This window comes from Lissotriton helveticus, chromosome 10 (genome assembly GCF_964261635.1).
Source record: "Lissotriton helveticus chromosome 10, aLisHel1.1, whole genome shotgun sequence".
NCBI classification, from domain to species: Eukaryota; Metazoa; Chordata; class Amphibia; order Caudata; family Salamandridae; genus Lissotriton; species Lissotriton helveticus.
In genome coordinates, this window is record NC_136071.1 from 656,824,466 (window position 1) to 656,846,202 (window position 21,737).

General features: G+C 44.9%; 1 protein-coding gene across 2 annotated transcripts in view; it reads right to left on the bottom strand.

Moving 5' to 3' along the window:
• Positions 1–21,737, bottom strand: part of LOC144784432 (multidrug resistance-associated protein 1-like) — a 1,651,426-nt gene that overhangs the window by 1,341,512 nt on the left and 288,177 nt on the right. For both annotated transcript variants that reach the window (XM_078663183.1, XM_078663184.1), the window contains exon 5: positions 12,198–12,323. In XM_078663183.1, coding sequence (XP_078519309.1) covers positions 12,198–12,323 — 126 coding nt within the window. The remainder of the gene's footprint in view (positions 1–12,197; positions 12,324–21,737) is intronic.

Genomic DNA, 21,737 nt, shown 5'->3' on the forward strand with positions numbered 1-21,737 from the left:
AACGGATGGTTATGGAGGCACACCGACAGGGCGGTGTGTAGAAGGAGGGCCACTCACACTAGGATGCCGAACGGCAGGGTGAGTAGGCCGAACAAAAGGGGGTAGCAGACAGAGGGCGCTCGCAGCCCAGACCCGGCCGGACGGCAGGGCACAAAAATAGACTAGCAAGGTAGCGAGTTGGGGCCTAACTCTGGGGAGAGGCTACTCTCCACATGCAAAGGAGCATGGAAACCAACAGAACAAGTTGGATCACAAAAGTGCCAAGAAAGGAGATACGCCTCCAATTTATGGCGGTCCATCACACATGATTTATGGGACAAAAATGATTTACGACCCTGTGATATGCAAATAAGTGATGACAGAAAATGATTTATGACCGACAGAATGATTTATGACCAACAGTATGATTTATGACAGATGATTTATGACAGGCAACGCTAATCATGTATGACGTCCGTTATCATAACACTAAATTATTTATGACATGCTGATGATGTGGGATGCATGCTTTATGGTTTATGACATGTAGATGATGTAGGACGCATGATTTATGATATGCCATGATAATGATTTATGACCCTGGCCAAAAAAGGGATGCCCAGGGGGACAAAATGTGTTGGTATACAATGGTAATAAAAACTGCGGCCAACAACGACCACAAAAACTACAACTCGTGTTGGCTGTGATTTTGGTAACATGTCCGTTTCTGGAATGGGCCCTGTGCGTGGGTTATGTGCTCGCAGGCCTACCACCGGGATTCAATCTCTGCACACGGACAAGCCAGATGGGAGAACCATCGCCATCCTGCTCAGTTTTCAGTGCTCAACCTTGCAGAACAGATTGCAGGCAATCAGTAGAAGAGATACCGCCCGCACGTCCTTTAAATACCAACAGCTGAGCACACCATTCCGTCACTACTAGTCAGATGTTGAATGGAGCAGGGTAGGACCAATGTGGACACTCTGCCTTGACTTAGTGAGTTTAATGGCATAATAAGCGAGCAGAAATCTGAACATGACACCGCATTTATAATTGTTGAGAGGTATACTAAGCAGCGCAACAGAACAATGTGTTTTCTGACGGTTTTTGGTACTTTGCTTTCCTCTCTCCTCTTATTGCACTAAAATGAGGCTTACACTCAAAATAGTGTGACTACAGGAGGCGTCCACCCTAACAGACCATGAGGCAATCTGCCTCTTAACATTACGTAATGGAATCACTTTGGGCTGTTTTATGGAGTGTCCCTTTACCCACGTGTGTGTATTATCACTGGTGCATGCATGGAAAGAATGAATCTTTTCACTGTGTCACATTTATTTCGGTCCTTTACATTTTTAAATGAACAAAACTGAGAATACAGTCGGACACTACCATGATGGGAAGTTTACCAATGTGGGTTGCTTTGTGAATCTCTCTCCTGCTGCTACAGATAGGTTTGCTTGTTATCTCTCAAACCAACTAGGTTAATGCTCCTGATGAAAATATTTAAATAAAGAGGTAGGTCCTCTCTTCACATGTCCTTGAGTTCTCTGCACTAATAATACATCGGTGTAGGTTCACCCGGATTTGGCGCGGATGAATGCCCGAGACCGTGTGGCTCATAAGAAATAGTGCAGGAACATATTGACAAGATAATTCAGCTTTGCATGACGGTCATTGTAGCCATATACGTCCTACTCTGACGATAACTTAAAAAAAATAAGCCTAGGATACCACCTGAATAAAGGTTACTTTGTGGTTTATCCTAAGACTTCTTTAATTATTGAATTGGATCAAAGTTTTTATCCAGAAAAAAGTAATTTCTAAGAGCTCCCTCAGGTCAGCACTACTCTGAGGTTGAGCCCACCCTGTTAGTACAACCTCCCCAGGTGGGGACTCTGGGGCTAATGATAAAGCATGTCGCAATACAAGAGTGAGCCTACCTCGTCCAATTCTTGAAATTGCCCCAATTTTCCTGGAGGGAGTGTAGCAGTAGGTGATGAGATTTACAATAGGTTAGGTGTGTTGAAATAAATATTTGAAACACTAGCCAAGGGTATCACACCACTTTTTGTGTTGTGATGGAACATATCCGTTTTAGAAATCTATTTACAATAGGATATTAAAATAAGGAGGGTTGGTCAGGCAGCAGCAAGAAGGAAGACAGGGCACTTTAAGAGTGTCCGGAGCTGATCCCTGCTGGGCATGGGTAAAAATAAAAAGCAAAACATCAGAAAGGGAGGCAGAAAGAGAATCAGAACTTTCGAGGGATGCCTGGCTGCAAGAATAACATTACAAACTTCGAGGGAAAGGTCTAAAGCAGTCAACTCCCACCGCTCAATCCCATGCAAGAAAGCAAAGAGGACACCCCTAATGCTGCGTAAAGAGATCCTCCGGAAGGGGAAGCCTGATCGGAAGCTCGATGTTCATGATCAGAAGCGAAGGATACTGGACTCTCAGTAATTAGTTTGGAGCCACAATGATGACTTGGGCCAAGTCGTTCCTGATGTTCTTGAGAACTCTGGGCTGGAGTTGTATGGACGGAAACGTGTACTGGAGGCCGGAGATCCACTCGAGATGGAGTCTCTGTGCAAGAGCCGCCTTGGTAACTTCAGTGTGCAAAACTGAAGACATTACACGTTCTCGGCAGAGGCGAAAAGATCTAACCAAGGCTCTCCCACTTTTGAAAGGGACCTTGCACCACTTCAGGGTGGAGACGCCATTCGTGGTCATTAGGCATAAACAGCTCAGTTTGTCCGCCCTGGCATTCAGGGTACCTGCTAGTTGTTGGGACTACCAGGAAAATGCCCTTCTGTTCCAGTTGTGTCCAGAGACCCAGGGCCGCTTGACTGAGTCCACGACTCCACCCCACCCAGTTTGTTGCAGTACCACATGGCGTTGGTGTTGTCCGTGAACACCTGTACCAGCCTTTCCTAGATGGGAGAGCCAGGAGAGCGCACCTGGGGACGTCCCGCTGCCAGCACGGGGCGGTCACATTGGACAGGGTTTACTCTGCAGGATTCCAGGGAAGAGCGCAAGCCCGGCTCACATTCCGCCACTGCGGCATATTTCCGGTCCCCGCATTGTGCTAAGTGAGTGCAGTAGTCCTTGGACCGGAGTGGGCCTTCTCTTCAAGGTGAGCTCTCCTCTGAGCAGGGAGATGGGGGAGGGAGGGGGGCATGGAGTTCTTCAGCGCGACCTTCAAGGGGGTGCTCCATCTGCTACATGAACCGACCCACTGTCAAGAGGGTGACCTCCAGCACTCGGGATGTTTGCCAACAGCACTAAGCGAGCTGGGACGGCCGAAGGCTGTAACATACCACGCATCGACAAAACCCACACTTTATGTACAGCAGAGACCGCAATAGGACAATATCTACCCACACAGGACAGCAACCAGGAGAGCAGATAGCAGTGGGATGGGCAGTGGGGCGTAGCCTTGTGTAAGAAAGGAAGTCGACCCTCTAGCAATAATCAGGGTTCAGTTGGCCGTCGGTGCTCAGGGACCCGGTTCCACTGCACCTGCTACCCCAATGACAGCTACATTCCAGCGGACAGGCTTCCCTCGGACCCTCGCAAACTAATAATTGCAGAGGTGTCGCAGGTCCTGGTGCATGCTTGGCAAATGGGTTGGTCCCTCACCCCCGTGCACAGTAGAAAAAAAAGAATTGAAAATGCAACAGGTCTCGCCTTTTATTAAGTTAAAGCCATTTGCTTTGCTATACAATGCCATTAGCAAAGCAAATGGCTTTAACTTAATCAAAGGCGAGACCTATTGCATTTTCAATGCTTATTATTTCTGAGCACCTGACTACTCTCAAGACGGGGCTATAGGCTGAAGCTCTTCATCTGCAGTGCATCGCATCCCACCGGGCCACAGCTTCTAACTCATGCAACAAACTCAAATGGTATAAGTCAATAATTTAACGTTGTTCTACCGTTCCAAGATGGCGACCATGTGGGTTTAGAAGCAACATCTGCCATCTTGGATTGGCACAGCAATGATACACTGTGCAGAGTACCAATCCGAGATGTCCAGCCAATGCTAGGTTTAAATTACCTATATTTTTAATACAAAGTGTGTGCCTACCATTTTTATGCACCAACCTCTTCCTTTTTTCTATTTGTATTCCTTTACTTTATCCTGCATATGCTTTTTAAGATTGTTATATTGTGCATGGATGAGTGTTTGAATGCAAGAATAAGTTAGTACACCAATGAATGAATGAGTGCAAGGATGAGACAGTACATTCATGATAAAGTATTAAGTGTCTAAACTCACCAGGGACTGAAGAGGCACTTGCAGTTGTAGGCCAGGACTAAAAGCATTGCCAATATTTGCTGTTTATAGGTGATGTGGTTTCGGTCAGGGAATAGTTGTCAAAGGCAGTATACACATGATAATGAAAGTGTGTCAGCCAGTGGGCAATCCTGGACCCTTTTAAAGCGGGAATTATAATAAGATGGCCAGACTAAAGTACCTGTAAGGGATGATGCAAGGTCAGTGTTCCTAGCGCTGCCTTTAGGGAAACATTTTTTATTTTCGTTCGGCCTGGCTTTTAAAAAACAAAAATACTCTTCTTGTGACTCTTACAGTACCTGCGCTTTCTGCATTGAAGGAGCGCGCTCACCTCCTTCCACCGCAGGGCTCCTACCCCGATTGTTGTGGAGGGTGACCAGCGTTGTACTTCTCCTTTAACAACTTGCAGCTGGCGGGGCTAGGTTTAGGTGTGCTCTGACAGTCACATGACGTAGAGTTCCACCCTACTTAAACCAATGCCATTTCTTGCGTGCAGCGGGTGCGCCAAACGGTAAGCCCGTTTGCGCCCGTCCATGCCCAATCGGGCCCAGGGGCAACGACCTCTGCCCAAAATCCTATAGAACGGCTTGCCTACTCCTCAGAACAACTCCATGCCTGTCGGCTACTTGAGAACCAGGGTTGTACCTCTTTCCAACTGGGCAGACTGTCCCAGTCTCTGTGCCAAATGTAAATTTGTCCTAGAATCCCCTCAATTTTGTCACCGTTTCTCGCCAGGGACGAAGCCTACTCCCAACTTCACGTTTCTCTCCCTAAACTGTCGCTCCTTACCCAAGCACAAAAGGAACATTTACGATCTTTTAATTGAAGGACAACCTGATGCGCTGTTTCTCACAGAGACATGGCTCCATGAAAGTTCTGGCTCGGACATCGCTGAAGCTTTACCATCTAATTATGCGATTGTCAGGTCAGATAGTCTCAACCAAATCGGGGGAGGCATAGCAATAATTATGAAAAATACGCTACAATGCAATTTTGACCCACTTAATTTCCCTAACTGCGAGGCTGCCCTTTTCAAACTCTCTCTTCACCCCAACTTCACTTTCTCCGGCCTGTTAGTCTATCGGCCACCTGGTCCTTCGAACTCGTGGGCATTAGCATTTCCTAACGTTATAGCTTCTTTTCTTATGAACTCACGCAACTTTTCAATCTTGGGCGACTTAAACCCACACCTAGAGGACCCACAAAATTCTACCAGTAGTAATCTGATAGCTGATTTAGCGGCTATGAACATTATACTCTGTAATTCAGGACCTACTTACAGGGCCGGCCATCTTCTTGACCCAATTTTTTCCAACCTTCCAGATATCTATTGCTCTCCAGCACTTCCTCTGCACTGGTCGGATCATTTTCTATCCAAATTCAGTTTCACCCACCCCATTGTTCCTTTCACCCCCAGCCGTCCCCTGAATGTTTGCAAGAGAGATTGGAAAAAATTAGATATTAATAATCTCAATCTAGCCCTAGATTTCTATCCCCCCTCAGCATGCTCTAATGCTGGTTCCACTAAGGGTGATATAGAAATGTTATCAGGAAAGGTGGATGTTTGGCTCACGGATGCTATTAACTCCGGTCTCCCCTTGTCACAGAAAAAACGGAAGGTCCACAGAAATCCAGCCCCCTGGTTCGATGAACCACTAAAATCTGTAAAATCCAAACGTAAGCGCCTAGAAAGGAGCTGGAGGAAAGACTACTCCCCAGAATCCAGGGACGCTTACAAGAAAGAACTAAAACAATATCACAAATTATGCAATATGGCTAGAGCTAGCTATGTCTCGAAAACCATCTCTGAGGCTACGAACCAATCCAAAACTCTTTTTGAATTGGTGAAAGAATTAGCGGGTTCTAAAACTAGTTAAACCACCCATCCTGAATAACAACCAGTGCAAAGAACTTGCCTTATTCTTCATACAAAAAATCGAAACTATTTACCTGGACATAGCCAATCTTCAATCTAAAACCACCCAGAACTTTCAGATATCCACCCTGAGCACCAATATTTGCCCTGTTACGCCATACCTGTCGTGCACCCACGAACACCTTAATTCGTGGCCACTTTTAAACCTGGATGACTTGAGGATGATCTTGAGCAAATTGAAATCTGGCTCACCCAAAGATCCACTTCCCATCCCAATATTAAAACAACTAGATTGCTCTCACTTATCCATGATTTGCAATACCCTTAACCTTTCCCTGCAAGAGTCAACTGTCCCGGCTAGTTGGAAACACGCCATGGTGACTCCGCTTTTAAAAAAGCCTACAGCCGACCCTAGCGTTTTTTCCAACTTCCGCCCTATTTCGCTGTTGCCTGCCTTCTCTAAAATTCTTGAGAGGCACATTCATTACCATTTCGTTCAGTTCACTGAAACTAATCACATCCTCCATCCCTCGCAATCCGGTTTTCGTCCTGGTTTCTCTACTGAAACAACACTATTGGGAGTCACGGAGAACCTGCGGCTTCACCTTGATAGAGGAAAAACTGTTGCGCTTATACTACTTAACCTCAGCGCAGCATTCGATACCATCTCACACCATTCTCATACAGACCCTAACCTCAATGGGCATTGGTGGCTCTGCACTGAATTGGCTTTCCTCTTTCTATCTCACCGCACGTTTCAAATTTTCTCCAACACAGCAACTTCCAAAGTTTATTTATTTATTTATTTATTTGCTTGTTAAGCGCAAGAGTCAATTCCCGAAGGGATATCTCTGCGCTGTTGCTTGCATTTAGGAGATTGCTGTAAGGATTAGAGCTGAGGAAGGGAAACCTGGTAAATTTAAGGCATGGTAAAGAGGTAGGTTTTCAGTTTCTTCCTAAATAGTTCTAAGTTCCTGGTCTGTTTCAGTTCGGTGGGTAGGGAGTTCCAGAGAATAGGCCCTTTATGAGACAGTGCTCGACCTCCCTGTCTGGCTTTTCGTATTTTTGGAATCTGAAGCAGAAGATGATTGCTGGAGCGAAGTGTGCGTCCAGGGATGTAGGGCAAGAATTTTTCTTTTAGGTAGCTGGGGCTGGTCCCAAACAGGCATCTGTATATAATGCTGCAAATTTTGAATTTGATGCGTTGCTTTACAGGTAGCCAGTGAAGTTGGCGAAGTAAGGGACGGGACGGCGTTCTGGGAGGGGCATTGAGGGCCAATCTAGCTGCCGTATTCTGGACAACCTGAAGTTTATCTAGCTGTTCTTCATTTGCTGAGAAGTATAGACCATTGCAATAATCCATTCTGCTTATAATAAGGGTTTGGATGAGAGTTTTCCTATGGTTTTCGGGTAGAAACGGGAAGGCGCGTCTCAAAAGCCCCACCACGTGGAGGCAAGCACCTGCCACTTGCGTGGTGTGCTCCTTAAGCAGGAGCGCCTGGTCTAGTTTGACGCCAAGGTTTTTTGCTGTTTGTTTGGGGTTGGGAACGGGGCCTAGTTCCAGGGGCCACCAATCTGGGGACCAGAGAAGAGTCGCCCCTCCAAACAGCATGACCTCCGTTTTGGATACATTGCAGAAAATGTTCTGCCATCCAATGTGCCACTGCCCTCATCCCCTCGGCGAATGATGACTGAATTGCCGGTGTGAGGGTTTGGAAGGGGAATAGCAGCTGGGTGTCGTCAGCGTATGATACAGGAGTAAATCCAAAGGATCTTATCAAATTAGCTAAGGGGGCCACATAAATGTTAAACAGCGTGGGGCTGAGGCACGAGCCCTGTGGCACACCCTTAGTTAGCTCTCTCGATGGTGAGGAATGAGAGCCCAGTCTGACACTTTGAGTTCGGTCAGAAAGGAAGCTATGCAGCCATGATAGAGCTGTTCCTCCTACCCCTACGTTGTTCAGTCTTTCGAGAAGAAGTGCATGTGATACCGTGTCGAAGGCAGCGGACAGGTCTAACAGCACTAGAATCACTGATTCCCCCCTGTCCAGTGACATCCTGATGTTGTCAGTCACGGAGAGGAGGGCTGATTCAGTGCTGTGGTTGGGCCTGAAACCAGATTGAGAAGGGTCCAGGCCCTCCGCTGCCTCGATGTAGTTCGACAGGTGAGTATTTACATGCTTCTCGGTAAGTTTGCTGAGATAGGGTAGGAGGGAGATGGGTCTGAGGTTTGATAGGTCGGACCAGGGCAGTGCGGTATTTTTCCGGATTGGATTTACTACTGCTTGTTTCCACTCAGACGGCACCCGTCCTTCGCTGAGGGATTGATTTAAAACGGTTTGTATAAGTGGGCCTAGGAAGGAGTTAAGAGGGAGCATCATTCTTGCGGGTATGAGGTCGTTGGGGGAGCCAGATTTTACATGGTTAGTTAGGAGGTGGAGATCGGTGCTAGATATTGGGGGAAAGGAGAGTAGTGATATTGTTTTTTGTTGCAAAGCAGTGTTAGCAGAGCTAACACTGGGGGCATGGCTTCCACTGTTGGTAGGGGTGGTGTTCAGGATTTTGTCGTATATGATGTTGATTTTACTCTCAAAATACAGGGATATCTCTTCACAGAGTGGCAGTGAGAAATCGTCCGAGCTAACACATGCTGTGGGTTTGACGAAGGATTCAAGTATCTTATATAATTCCTTCGAAGAATTGCCAGCCTCTGATATTTGCTGGGTCAGACTATTCTTGCGAGCCTTTCTAATGTTTTTGTAGTATTTAGATTGGGCTTCTAAATAGGCTTTCCTGTCTTCTGTGAGGTGCGACCTCCATTTTTTTTCCAGTCTTCTACACCCTTGCTTCTCACTTCTTAAAATGTCTGTGTACCATTTTTCTTTTTTGTGGGTGGGGAATTGTTTGTGAAGTTTTAGTGGGGCTACTTTGTCTATAGCCTTCATAAGGGAATCCTTGAATCTGATTAGGGTATCTTCTACATTGTCAGTTGCAAGGGATGAGGGTTTTTCCCAGGCCTTCTGCAGTCCTTCTGCGGTGACTTTATGCCACTGACGCCTCCATATGGGGGGAAGAGTTTTGTGGGGTAGCAGTTTCTTTTCTATTGGGAGGTCAAATTCTAATAGATGGTGGTCTGTCCAGTCCAACTGAGAGGTGGCTATGCCGGACATGGTGGGGCAGTTTGAGAAAAGTAAGTCTAGTAGGTGACCCCCTTCATGGGTGGGATCAGAGTTGTGGAGTTGGAGCCCTAGAGCAGACATATCTGCCAGCAAAGCTTTGGTTTCATTTAGTTCTGGATTGTCTGCATTAATGTTAAAGTCGCCAAGGAGGACAAGGTCTTCTTTGGCTCTAATGTAAGGCGCCAGGAGTTCCATGAGAGAGAGGGAGAACCCAGCGCTAGGTCCCGGTGGGCGGTATACAAGTGCACCTTTCATGGCTATTTTAGTGGAGATATTAATCCTAAAAGTCATTATTTCTAGAGTAGGGCTGCATTTTTTCTCTATGACAGTGACTTTCAGGTGTTCCTTATGTATGATGTATATTAATCTCTCTATGGTGTTCGGCAGGGCTCTGTGCTCAGCCCCCTCCTCTTCAACTTATATGTTAAACCACTGGCACTTATCGCTGTTCAAGCAGGTCTCACCCTATACACATATGCGGATGACTCCCAGATTACTTTTTCTCTTTCAAACCCGGGCCCTGACCCCACATCCCTCTTGCAGTTAGGCTTAGGGTAAATTGCCACCTGGATGAATAACAATCTACTTAAATTGAATGGTTGTAAGACCGAAGTTTTGATACTGGGTCAAAAACAAGATCTATGGAATGCTAAGCACTGGCCCACCGAGATGGGTCCCCTTCCTAGGCCATCAGACCATGTACGAAATCTGGGTTTCACCATTGATAATGCTTTGACCATGCACCATCAGGCTAGCAAGGTCTCGGCCACCTGCTTTACAATCTTGCGATGGCTGAGGAAATTCATATGGATGCTGCCATACGACACCCAACACACTGTGGTCCATGCCCTTATAACCGCTCGACTGGACTACGGAAATGTCCTCTATCTTGGGGGGAACAAGGCAGTGAAAAGACGACTGCAGCTGGTTCAAAATGCCGCTGCAAGGCTGTTACGTAAAATTCCTAAAACAGCTCATATCTCGGGACATCTTCGAGACTTACATTGGCTCAGGGTAGAGAGTTGCATTAAATTCAAAACCCTGAGCTACATGTTCAAAATCAAAGTTGGATCAGCTCCAATATACCTACAATCCCTTGTCTGCCCCTACATTCCCTCTTGCCACCTCCGGTCCTTATCCAAAGGCAACTTCACTGTCCCCAGAATTAGACTTTCTAGAATGGGTGGCAAATCCTTTGCGTACATTGGCCCAACTCTTTGGAATTCTCTCCCCCTGAATATTCGCTTAGAAACCAGCAATATCCGGTTTCGCAGAGCCGTCAAGACCTGGCTTTTCAATCAATAACGCTATCCCTGTCTGCAACGTTAGGCCACTTAGCACCTTACCTGTTCAGCGCCGGGAAACCCTTTTTGGAAAGCTGTCACGCTTAATAAGCTTAATAAATCAAATAAAATAAATAAATAAATTGTAAACAATCTTCTCTTAAACAGAGAGAAGAAAGCTCTACAATTTTGTATTCAACTTTTATCATGGGATGTCTATGGAAATATAAAGTCAGCTGTAAGATGTGATGAGCTGTAAGATGTGATGGGCTGTAAGAACTGATTTTCCTTAGTCAAGCTAGATCTACTACAACCTTCAAAAGGGTATTCAGCCAGTCTTTCTCATTCAAGCTTCCAGCTTGACTAAGGATCCATTCTCCCACATTTATAAGCTTTTCTCATATGGTTTCTTGAGCATTTCATCACATTTTTCTACGTACTATCAGAAAACAAGCTGCTAATCAAATGTCTGCCATAATCAATGTAATTCAGGTCCCCCTTGAAAATTTAATGACCCAGACAAAACTGAAAACCAATATTTGACTTTATACCATTTTTTTTAACTTCCAACAAAAATAGCTCATGATTTTTTTTTAACATGTAAAGACTTTCAATAAAACTGTGCAATATGCAAATACTACTCACTAGTGTACCTATTACTTGTCTTTAAAAAAATACCTTTAACGTAAGCTGAATATTCACTATTATAAAAAAATAATTCCTGTGCGATTTAATTTCTTCTTTGCTACATTGTCTATTATCATCAAGCTAGTTTTAAATGGCAGGTATATATTAAGCAATTTTTTCCTAAACCCAACTAGCCTAGTACTTTTCATTTACCAATTAACATTTTTGCTGTAAGTATTAATTCAACTGAAAACATCAGTAGTTTTTTATAGATAAACAGCACAAGGATGGTAAACCAATGTGCAACGCTACTATGTGCTTTTAAGGAGCATTATTCTATAGCAGCGGATCCTAACCTTTTGACTGCTGTGGACACCCACTTAATCATTACGGGAATCCAATTGACCCCTACTGTCATTATTGTAAAAACAAAAACAAGCATACAACATAAATTCTCCAAAATTAACACAAATGGTTAAATCATAATCAAACATACAAAAGGTTTTCACTTTGCTTCTTTTTAGTATAAATTGTATTAATTTTAATTTATCACTTTTTATATTATTTAATTTTGCAAAACAGTTGCGCCCCCCCCCCCCACCTCCCCCCCGAGTATGAAACCCCCAGGTGGACCACAGGTTAAGAATCAATGTTCTGTAGTTAACTTATTCTTTGTATTAATCCTCGCTCGCATTTTCACTTAATAATTTGAATTTCATTTTTTGCACTTCATTTATTCCATGGTACTTGTACATCACTTTAAGAAAGCCAGGCATATTTACGCAATGCACTTCTCATTTGAGAATTGTGGGCACATCTTTTGCCTTTACAGGTCAATTCTTCCGCTGTATTAAATGTGTGTGGCACCACTCAATATAAGCTTACAAGCAATATTCAAAATCAAAAGAACCTCTTTGGACAAGTTTGCACAAACATTCTTAGTTGACACTTACGGGGTCATTAACAGTTTCAGAGAAGAGGGGAGGTAGCTCTGGGAAGCAGGCCAGAATAAGCTGTATCAGCACCAAAGAGAAGTATGTGAAGAATGTGGCATAACGAAAAATATCGATATCAGCATCCTAAAATAAAAAAATAAAATTCAGACAGTCAGTAAAATAGCACAGCAAGTCCCGCAAATCATGTTAAATACTACAGGAGTACAACATTATATTAGCAAGAGCATATTTAGGCCCCCTTCTCTCTACAGGCAGCTACCCTAAATAAAATATGAAACATAAAAATACGACGTGGTGATTTGTGTTAAATATGAGAGATAAATGTGTAGATGCCCATGTGCCATCCAGCCTGGCTGTAGGTAAAATCGAGTGACAATGGGCATGTCTTTACCAGGAGGAAACAACCATTGGTTGGTGATTGCATGTGAGGAATAACTCCAAGTGTGCAGATTATATGGGGGCCCGAAGATGAAAATTCATAGCACTCTTTAATGCAGGCCTTATTTTGCAAATTTTTCTGCCTTGGATGGAGAAAAATATTGTTTGATACTCAGTGTCCTTTCTATGAGCGAGTGGATTTCTGCTGCCATACCGCTCACCCTCTCACCCCCAAATGCCTGTACATTTATCTGAAAAACAGTTTTCCTTACAGGACATGGAGTTTAAGACCGCACTATATAGTGTTCACTTTTCCTCAAGTCATTTTGTTTGAGGTGGCTTTTTCTTGAAACATGTTGAAATATACTGCGGTATCTTCAATTCAACATTATTGAAACAAATGAGTGAGCATTTAATTATATTCTTGATATATTTTCTACAACACTGTCATACAGTAGGTTTTAGTAAACATTTTTTAAATTTCGGTGAATTCTTGTTCCTATCTGAAATAACCCAGACACTGAGAAGTTGGCCTGGTATATGATGTTCACTCTTCTAGTGAACACCTTGCACCAGTCCAAACAACCCTTATGGTGATGGTTGTAAGTCCACCTTATAGACCAGCTATCATAGTGGTAGCGTGGACAGAACAGTCTTAGGCTAAAAGACTTTGAGGGCGTGTAAAGCCAGCTGTTTTACCATATGTAACCCCTTTAATATCAAATGAAAGGACACCACACAGGATATATTTGCAATATATATGTATTTATTTACTAACACACTCCTCTGAACTCTTTATGAGGTCAGAGGCAAAAGCACATAACAAGTTATTCTTAGAAATACTTTAAATAGCACAATTTACAGTTAGGCCCTAGGGGTGCGTAAAACCATATACTAAGTAAGTGGTATAAGAACCACGACTGGAGAAAAGGAAAGGCCTAGGGGCTAGAGAATCGTTGGGGCTACACTATCTGACCCTTAGGTTAGGAGTAGGAGGCCCACAGGCGGCGCCTGCAGTGTCTTTACACACATGCGAAAGTCAATGTTAAGTCAATGGGAACTTAGCGTTTAGAAAAAGAAGGATTCAGGACACTTCCGGTCTAGCTAGAAGGAAACCACTAAAAACCTAAACACTTGAATAGTCAATACCCTTGGGAGCACCGAAGTACTCGCGTTACCTCACCCACAGGAATTGGGTGCATAGGTGTGAAGATGTGTCGGGTTTGGCCGTTGAAGTCTATGGAGCTTGCGAAGAAAGATGCCGCAGGCGACCAGGAGGAAGATGTCCGGGTGGATCCAAGGGTGGATCGAGGATGAAGAAGACCTGAAAGCAGAGGGGACAGAGTCTGGGTCACTAACCAAGAAGGAACCAGACGACTTAGAGGAGCAATCAGGTGCTGTCGTGAAGCTTGCCTCTTCAGCCACGCGGACCATGAGGCGTCCAGGACGACCAGATGCTGGAGAGGAGCTGTCCCACGAAGGTTCTCGCAGATGGAGGGGTCAACTGCCGGATTGGAGTCAACAAGCCTTGGCAAAGGCAACTCACGCAGGATACAAAGAAGACTTCTGATGCAGACCAGCAAGGTCTGAGGTGCCTCACCTTTGCAGGGAGGCAAGGGCCAGTCTGGAGCAACCAGAACAGCGAGTTGGTTCAAAAGGATTGTCGTCACAGAAGCTACTAGCCAGCGGGCCAGCAACCGGACAACGCGTCGAGCAGAACACAAGCAGAAGGGCCCCACGCAGAACTCGTGGAGTGTGGAGGGCTGATCTTCGATGCAGGTGGAGCTCAGATTCGGGGCTTCTCAATCCCCAGTGCACAGCTTCGAGGATACCTCAGGAGCTGCACAGTTAGCAAGGCGTGGACTTTTCAAGATGTCCGGTCCCACGTGTCTCGTCGCCTCCGCGGATCTCAGCTATGCTGCAGACGTGAAGAGAGGGTCAGAGAGGTCTGGAAGTCTGGGTCTTGTCAGGCTCTGTGCTCGGGTCCGGGCAGGAGCATCGACAAAGCAAGCCGTTGATTTGCTGGATGGTGCCTGGTTGCCCAGGGCGGTCACTCCTTGGCCACAAGGGAGATTCTTCAGTCTTCAGCAGAACGTCGAAGGTCTAGAGTTTCGTTTCAAGTTTCAGTTCAGGATCATATCTAAAGTCCTGGGGTTCAGCTCCTACCTTTATACAACTAAAAGGGTCTGGATTACTTTCTAGGTCCCTCCTATGGGTGGGACCAGGAAGGAGGGTAGTTACACCCCCTTTCCTTTGTCCAGTTTCGCACCAGAGCTGGGGCTGGAGTGCCCCAGCACCGGTTTGAACTGGACTATGCATGGAGCACCTAGGGCACTCTGCCTCCAGGATTGTTAAGGCCTGCCATAGGAGTGACTTATAGGTTACTATGTGTCTATATAGAGGGTAGGTATAGGGATACTATACCTAAGCAAGGGGTGATTACACAACCTTGCCCCAGCTGAGTGAACAGCCAGTTGTGTCAATTTAGGTGGCCAGCCAGGGGTGGCATAATATATGCTGCAGCCCCTGGTAGGCCTGGGATGCACCTATGCCCTGGGTACCTATGGTACACTATACAGGGACTCACAAAGGTGACCCAATATCCAATTTGGTATGTACCTACAGTACATGGAGTCCATTTTACAGAGAGAGCAGATAGTTGTCCTGGGATCCTGCTAATCAGTGCCCAGGCTAAGTCGAAAACCAGCTAAACACAAGGCAAAAAATCTGGGGTAACCATAGTCCGGTATCCACCTTCCTACAGACGCCATGACAGTTTATTCAATAATGGTACGTGGTATTGAGGTTCAAAAGGGGTGTACATGCGATTTTCTATGATACCCACATGGGTTAGACTTTCTACATTATTGCATGATTTATGTGTGCATGTGTTGGCATTTTTGCCAGATGGTATTTTGTTGCAGGTTATTGATACAAACTTCCATGACGGAACCTGTACAGCACATTGCTCGTTTTAGGTCTAGTGACTAGAACTAGACAATGCTTGTAACCTGGGATCATGTGACAAAGGCCTTAACACATCTGGTGCGCTGAACAAACTCTGTTTCACCTTCCCCCATGTGAGCACTTTAACTTAGCTTTTGGGTTTGACATTTTTCAGGCTGGCAAGCTACTCCAGCCGATGTGCTTCTACCCTGAAAAGATCTGAGCTATCGTTTTTGTTGTAAATACACACATTATCAATATAAATATAATATATATACATACACACACACACACACATATACATGCATATACATATATACACACGCATACACATACATACATATACATAAGCACACATTTATTTATTTTGAGAGTTTTATATAGCGCAAACAAGATCTTTGCAGATAGAGCGCTTTACAACAAGGGGGTAGTAAAAACAAGAGAGCAATTAACAGGCTTTTGAGCGACATAGTCGAGGTAGTAAATGGGTAGTAAAAATAAGGTAGATAAAAGAGGGAGCATAAACAATCAGTTAAACAATAATACAAATAGTCACTCTGATAAGCAAGTATTACAAATAGTCAGGAGTCTCAAAAAGTTCCAAAGTTAGGTACATGTTCAGGTGAATTTAGCCATGAGGATAGCTTTTACTTTCTTAAAGAATGTAGTGGAGGTGATAAGTCTGGTTTCTGGAGGGAGTGAATTCCAGATCCTGGGTGCCATTCCTGAGAAGGAGCGCTTATATGTTTTTTCCTTCCGGAATCTACGAGGTTTCAGAAGGAGATTCTTTGAACTTCTAGTGGATCTTGAGCCACCAGAAATTGTCAGCTTCTGAGTAAGGTAACCGGGGGAGCTGTGGTGTATAGCCCTTTGAGTCATGCATGCAATTTTCAGATGTATTCTGGCCTCAAAAGGCAGCCAGTTCAAGGATTTTAGGTCAGGGGAAATATGTGAGTGTTTTTTTGATCCAGTGATAAGTCTCGCTGCAGCGTTCAAAGAGGCTCTCAGGGGTGCAGTTGTAGATAGGGGGAGTCCGCAGAGGGCGACGCTACCGTAGTCTAAGCGCGGCATGACTAGGGCTTGTACTGCAGTTTGGAAGTCCTTGGCTGGGAGGAAGGGTTTAAGTTTCCTCAGGGTATTGATTTGGAAATTAGCTCCCTTAGTTGCGTTGCTGATATGCCGTTGCATGTTGAGATTGGTGTCAAGTGTTATGCCTAAAGATTTCGCTGAGTCCACGATGGTAGGTTGGACATTGAGTGCAGTTAGGTGCTTAAGCCATTACCTACTGGGTTATAGTTAGGACCAAAGTTTCCATAGGAAGAGTTTTTTGTTTTGCCAATAACTTGGCACTGCTTGACGGACGAATCTTCACGAAATTCAGGTGCGGTGTTGAAATTTTCGGGGTGATCTGTCAAGCGAGGGCCAAGAAAACAAGTATTGGCATAGCGAATAGGTCTCGCCTTTGGGACCTTATAAGTGTTTAGCCATACAGCACATTATACATTTCATTGCAAGTTTGCATTGCCGAATGAAACGTATCTTTTAGTTATATATAAAGTACATTCTGCAAAGTTCCTCGTTGCTTGTACTCTACATATATAATATAAAATATAATAGAACATTAAATGGCATAATCGCCCTGCCTCCTAAAACACAAACTCAACAGCACTTGACATACGTGCAAGAGTAGAAACAAAGCATATACATCAGTGCGAAAGGGTTGTAATACAGGCACAGCAAATCACAAAACTCTTATTCTTTTTGTCTCTTACCCCTTAGGATAGCGTTATTCTCATGTCTCAGCTGGCTAATTAGGATAATAGGTTTATAAAGCTAAATAGTTGATTGTCAACATCAGTGGTCGAGGTATAAGCAAATACAGGTCAGTAATTATTCATTTAGAAATGCCATATTGCTACATAATATTGTTATTTACAGGCGCGGTATCCCATGACCTTCCTGACTCTTTACCCCTTTTTGTGATTATACATGCATACATAAAGATGCAATTGGAAAACCAGGAGGCAACAGGCATCTACTATCTAGCAATATGGGTGGTAATCAGTGGAGAGAGACCTTTGTCCACGCCCATCAAAACTCTGCCCATTGGGAGGGATTCAGTGAGATTATACAAAAGACTACTCCAGGAGTACTACATGTCATTTTGGTTAATACTTGTGTACCGGCTCTCATGTTTCAGTATACAAAGAAATCAGTGCCTGCCTCCAAGTGCTGCCTTAAACTGGAAATATCCGTAGATACTGACTTTGTGAAACCAGGAGTGGAACATCCAAGCTAAGTTTTCACACATTTTGATCATACAACCTATGTATAACAAAAGGTTTTGTAAATTGGCCCAGTTTCTGTAAGATATTTTTCGCTCTGGTGCTATTTTCCTAGACTATGTTGTGAATACGTACCATTTGTTTGCTTTGTGCACTTTCTTCCTGTCGATCATTTTTTGTTATAGTCTGGAAACTTCTTCCGGAGAACGAAGAGCTGTGCTGATAGTGTGAGTGATTAATTGAGGCAGGTGTACCAGATGCTCTTATTAGACACGCTGACAATCTTGTGATACGTTGTCTTGAAAAGCATGACTTATGCTGCTACAACAGGGGTACAACATATGCGGCTGCTTGGACAGGCGCCAGATGTCACAGACAGATCTCTAAAGTTTAAGGTGAGGTGGCCGTGCGCTCAAATGCGCATGCATCAAAGAAGACATGTATATGCAAATACGGCATGGAAAGATACTCAGCCCCCTAACAACCGCATCACAAGGGCAATTAATGTTCTCAAAAGAGTCAATCACGAGAATGCAAATGCTGCGTGGGTATCCAGAATCTAGCTCTGGACATATTTCAGTTTCTTTCTTAGTCCTTCAGCAGACTGTTAATTGGATAACACACAAATACGAGAAGCCGGCTGCATACGGGCCCTTTCTGTTAAAATGTGTTGGCTGGTTAAAGAAAAAACTATACCGGGGGTGAACATTAGCAGGAGAAACAAGCGCTGAAAGACTAGCGTGGCCCAGTAAGTTAAAGCGACGCGCAGCATTTACCTTACGGAAGCGAGCAGCGGCAGGTGGGATAATTACTAACAGATGTCGCCGCTGCTCACTTCCGCAAGGGAAACGCCATACAGGCACAAGTACTAATAGGAAACAGTGCAAAACATGCACAAGTTTAAAAAAAAGCCCGGAGTGATTCCAAGAGGTCAAAGCAAAGCTTGCGCGCTGCACAGGCGAGACCTAAAAAGGGAGTCCCAATACACGTTTTCCTCATGTTAGGTCTATGGGGATTTTACATTTTTACAAAAGGAGTACAGCCCGAACCGCTGAACAGAATTACAAGAAATTTGGCAGAAAGCTAGATGTTATTCCAGAAAGTGTGCGGTTTGTGATTTGGTGTAAATCTGTTCAGTAGTTTGAGAGATCTTGAAGTTTAAAAAAAAATAGTTATCTGGGAGCCCAAAATACTACTGATATTGGACTTCAACCAGTTAGTGTTGGCAGCCATCTTGTGACTCAGTTGAACCAAGTCGCGTAAAGAAATGTACGAAAGAAAAAGAGGGCAGGGTAAAAACACCCTGACCCAGCTACTACAAAAACTGCTGAACGGAATTACATCCAATTTGACAACAAGCAAGAACTTGTTCAACAGATTGTGCTTTTTTGTAATTTGGTGTAAATCCGTTCAATAGTTTGAGAAATTAAGGTTAAAATTTTTTGCATATTGGGCGGTTGGGTTTGAGGGACTCTCGCTAGAGACCCTCAAACCCAATTTTTTTTTTTTAGAGCGTTCTAATAGGCACAGGGATTTTTTTTCCCTTGGGCTATCTTGCTCCCATGCTGTAACTGGCTGCCACAACATGAGAAAAATGTTGCTGGCAGTCATTACAGGACTCTGGGACTTCATGTTTGTGTGTGTTCGATCACACACACACAAACACACACACACACACACAAACACACAAACACACACACAAACACACACACACAAACACACACACACAAACACACACACACACACACACACACAAACACACACACACAAACACACACACAAACACACACACACAAACACACACACACAAACACACACACAAACACACACACAAACACACACACAAACACACACACAAACACACACACAAACACACACACAAACACACACACACACACAAACACACACACACACACACACAAACACACACACACACACACACACACACAAACACACACACACACACACACACACACACAAACACACACACAAACACACACACAAACACACACACAAACACACACACAAACACACACACAAACACACACACAAACACACACACACACACACACAAACACACACAAACACACACAAACACACACACACAAACACACACACACAAACACACACACACAAACACACACACACACACACAAACACACACACAAACACACACAAACACACACACAAACACACACACACAAACACACACACAAACACACACACAAACACACACACAAACACACACACAAACACACACACAAACACACACACACACACAAACACACACACACACACACACACACACACACACAGAGGCAGGGACACCAAGCACCTCCAGGTGGGGGACCCCTAAGGCACCCCCTCATGGGGCCAACATCAAAAGGAAAAAAACGAAATCGTTGGCCTGGGGCCACATTGTTTGATTAAAGGGAGGGACGACCGAAGCCTCCCTCTCCAAGCCCGATTAACCCTGGGGACCCCATACCACGGGACACATTTAAAAAATATGGGATAGGGTGCACGCCCCCCTCCAAGACAGATTAAGCCCGGGAACCCCATCCCACAGGGCCCAAAACATTTTTAGAATCCTTTACAAGGATCTAGGGACCCATTTCCCAGTGCCAACTAAGGAAGAAGAAAAAAAATCCCTCAAGGACAGCTCATTAGCTGTGGCCAGGAAAGCCCACTACAAGGACACATCAGTTTCTCTGTCCGCAACCGTGCGGGTGGGGATACTTGTGTTTCCTCCCACCTGGCAGGAGAACTTTTTAATCTCCCGCCAAATGGGAGCTAACAGAATCTGATCCCAGTGGGCAGGGGCTTTTAAACACCTCCCGTCAGTTGGGAGCAGATTTGTGATCTGAATCCCTGCCCGCAGTGATGCGGGCAGGGAAACCGATCAAGATATTGCTCCTGCCCGGAAAAAGCATAAATAGCTGCTCCCTGTGGGCAGGAGCAATGACGGCTCCTGCACCATGCAGAGCGATGGCTAGGATCGCAGGGCCCTAAGGATGCTCCTGTGGCCCCCAATATGTGGATGGTGAGTCCCCCTTGTGGGCACCGACCTATTTGACAAGCATTGGCAAAGCCAAAAGGTCTCACCTATGCGAAAGCTACTGGCTTTGGCAATGTGTTTTAAACATTATATACACCAGTGTGGCTGCTGTTCAGCATGGCTAAAGGTTAGCAGCGTGGAGTGGGTCTGGTGGGACAGGATCGGGTACAGTGGGATAGATTAGGGTAGAGTGGAGTAGGATTTACTGGGGTAGACTGGCGTGGAGAAGTTTGGGAAGAATGAAGTGGGGTGGATTGAGGTATATTGGAGTAAATTGGGATGGAGTGGAATTGAAGGGGTGTAATGGAGTGGACTGGGGTAGATAGAGAGGTGGGATGGAGTGGAGGAAATTTGGCTAGATTAGAGTGGGATAGATTAGGGTAGATTGGAGAGGAGTAGATTGGGGTGTTTGGATTAGAGCAGGGAAGAATGGAGTGGGGTAGAGTGGGGCAGTTTGGAGCGGGGTAAAGTAAAACAGATTGGGTGGGTAGAGTGGGGTAGATTGGTGTAGAGTGGAGAGGGGGTAGAATGAGGTGGAATGGAGTAGATAGGAGTGGGTGGAGTAGATTTGGCTAGATTAGAGTGGGATATATTGAGAGACCGGAGTAGACTGGGGAAGAGTGGGGTGGAGTATATAGTCTGGATTATAGTAGGGAAGGGTAGATTGGGGCAGTTTGGGGTGGAGTAGATTGGGATGGGGTGAGGTAGATTGGAGTATAGTAGATTGAAGTAGATTAGAATGGGTTAGATTGGATGGGGTGGACTGGCATAGAGTGGGTTAGATTTGGGTGGCATGTGGTTGATTGAAGTGGAGAGATTGGGGCAGAGTGGCGTGAGAGATTGGGGCAGAGTGGCGTGAGAGATTGGGGC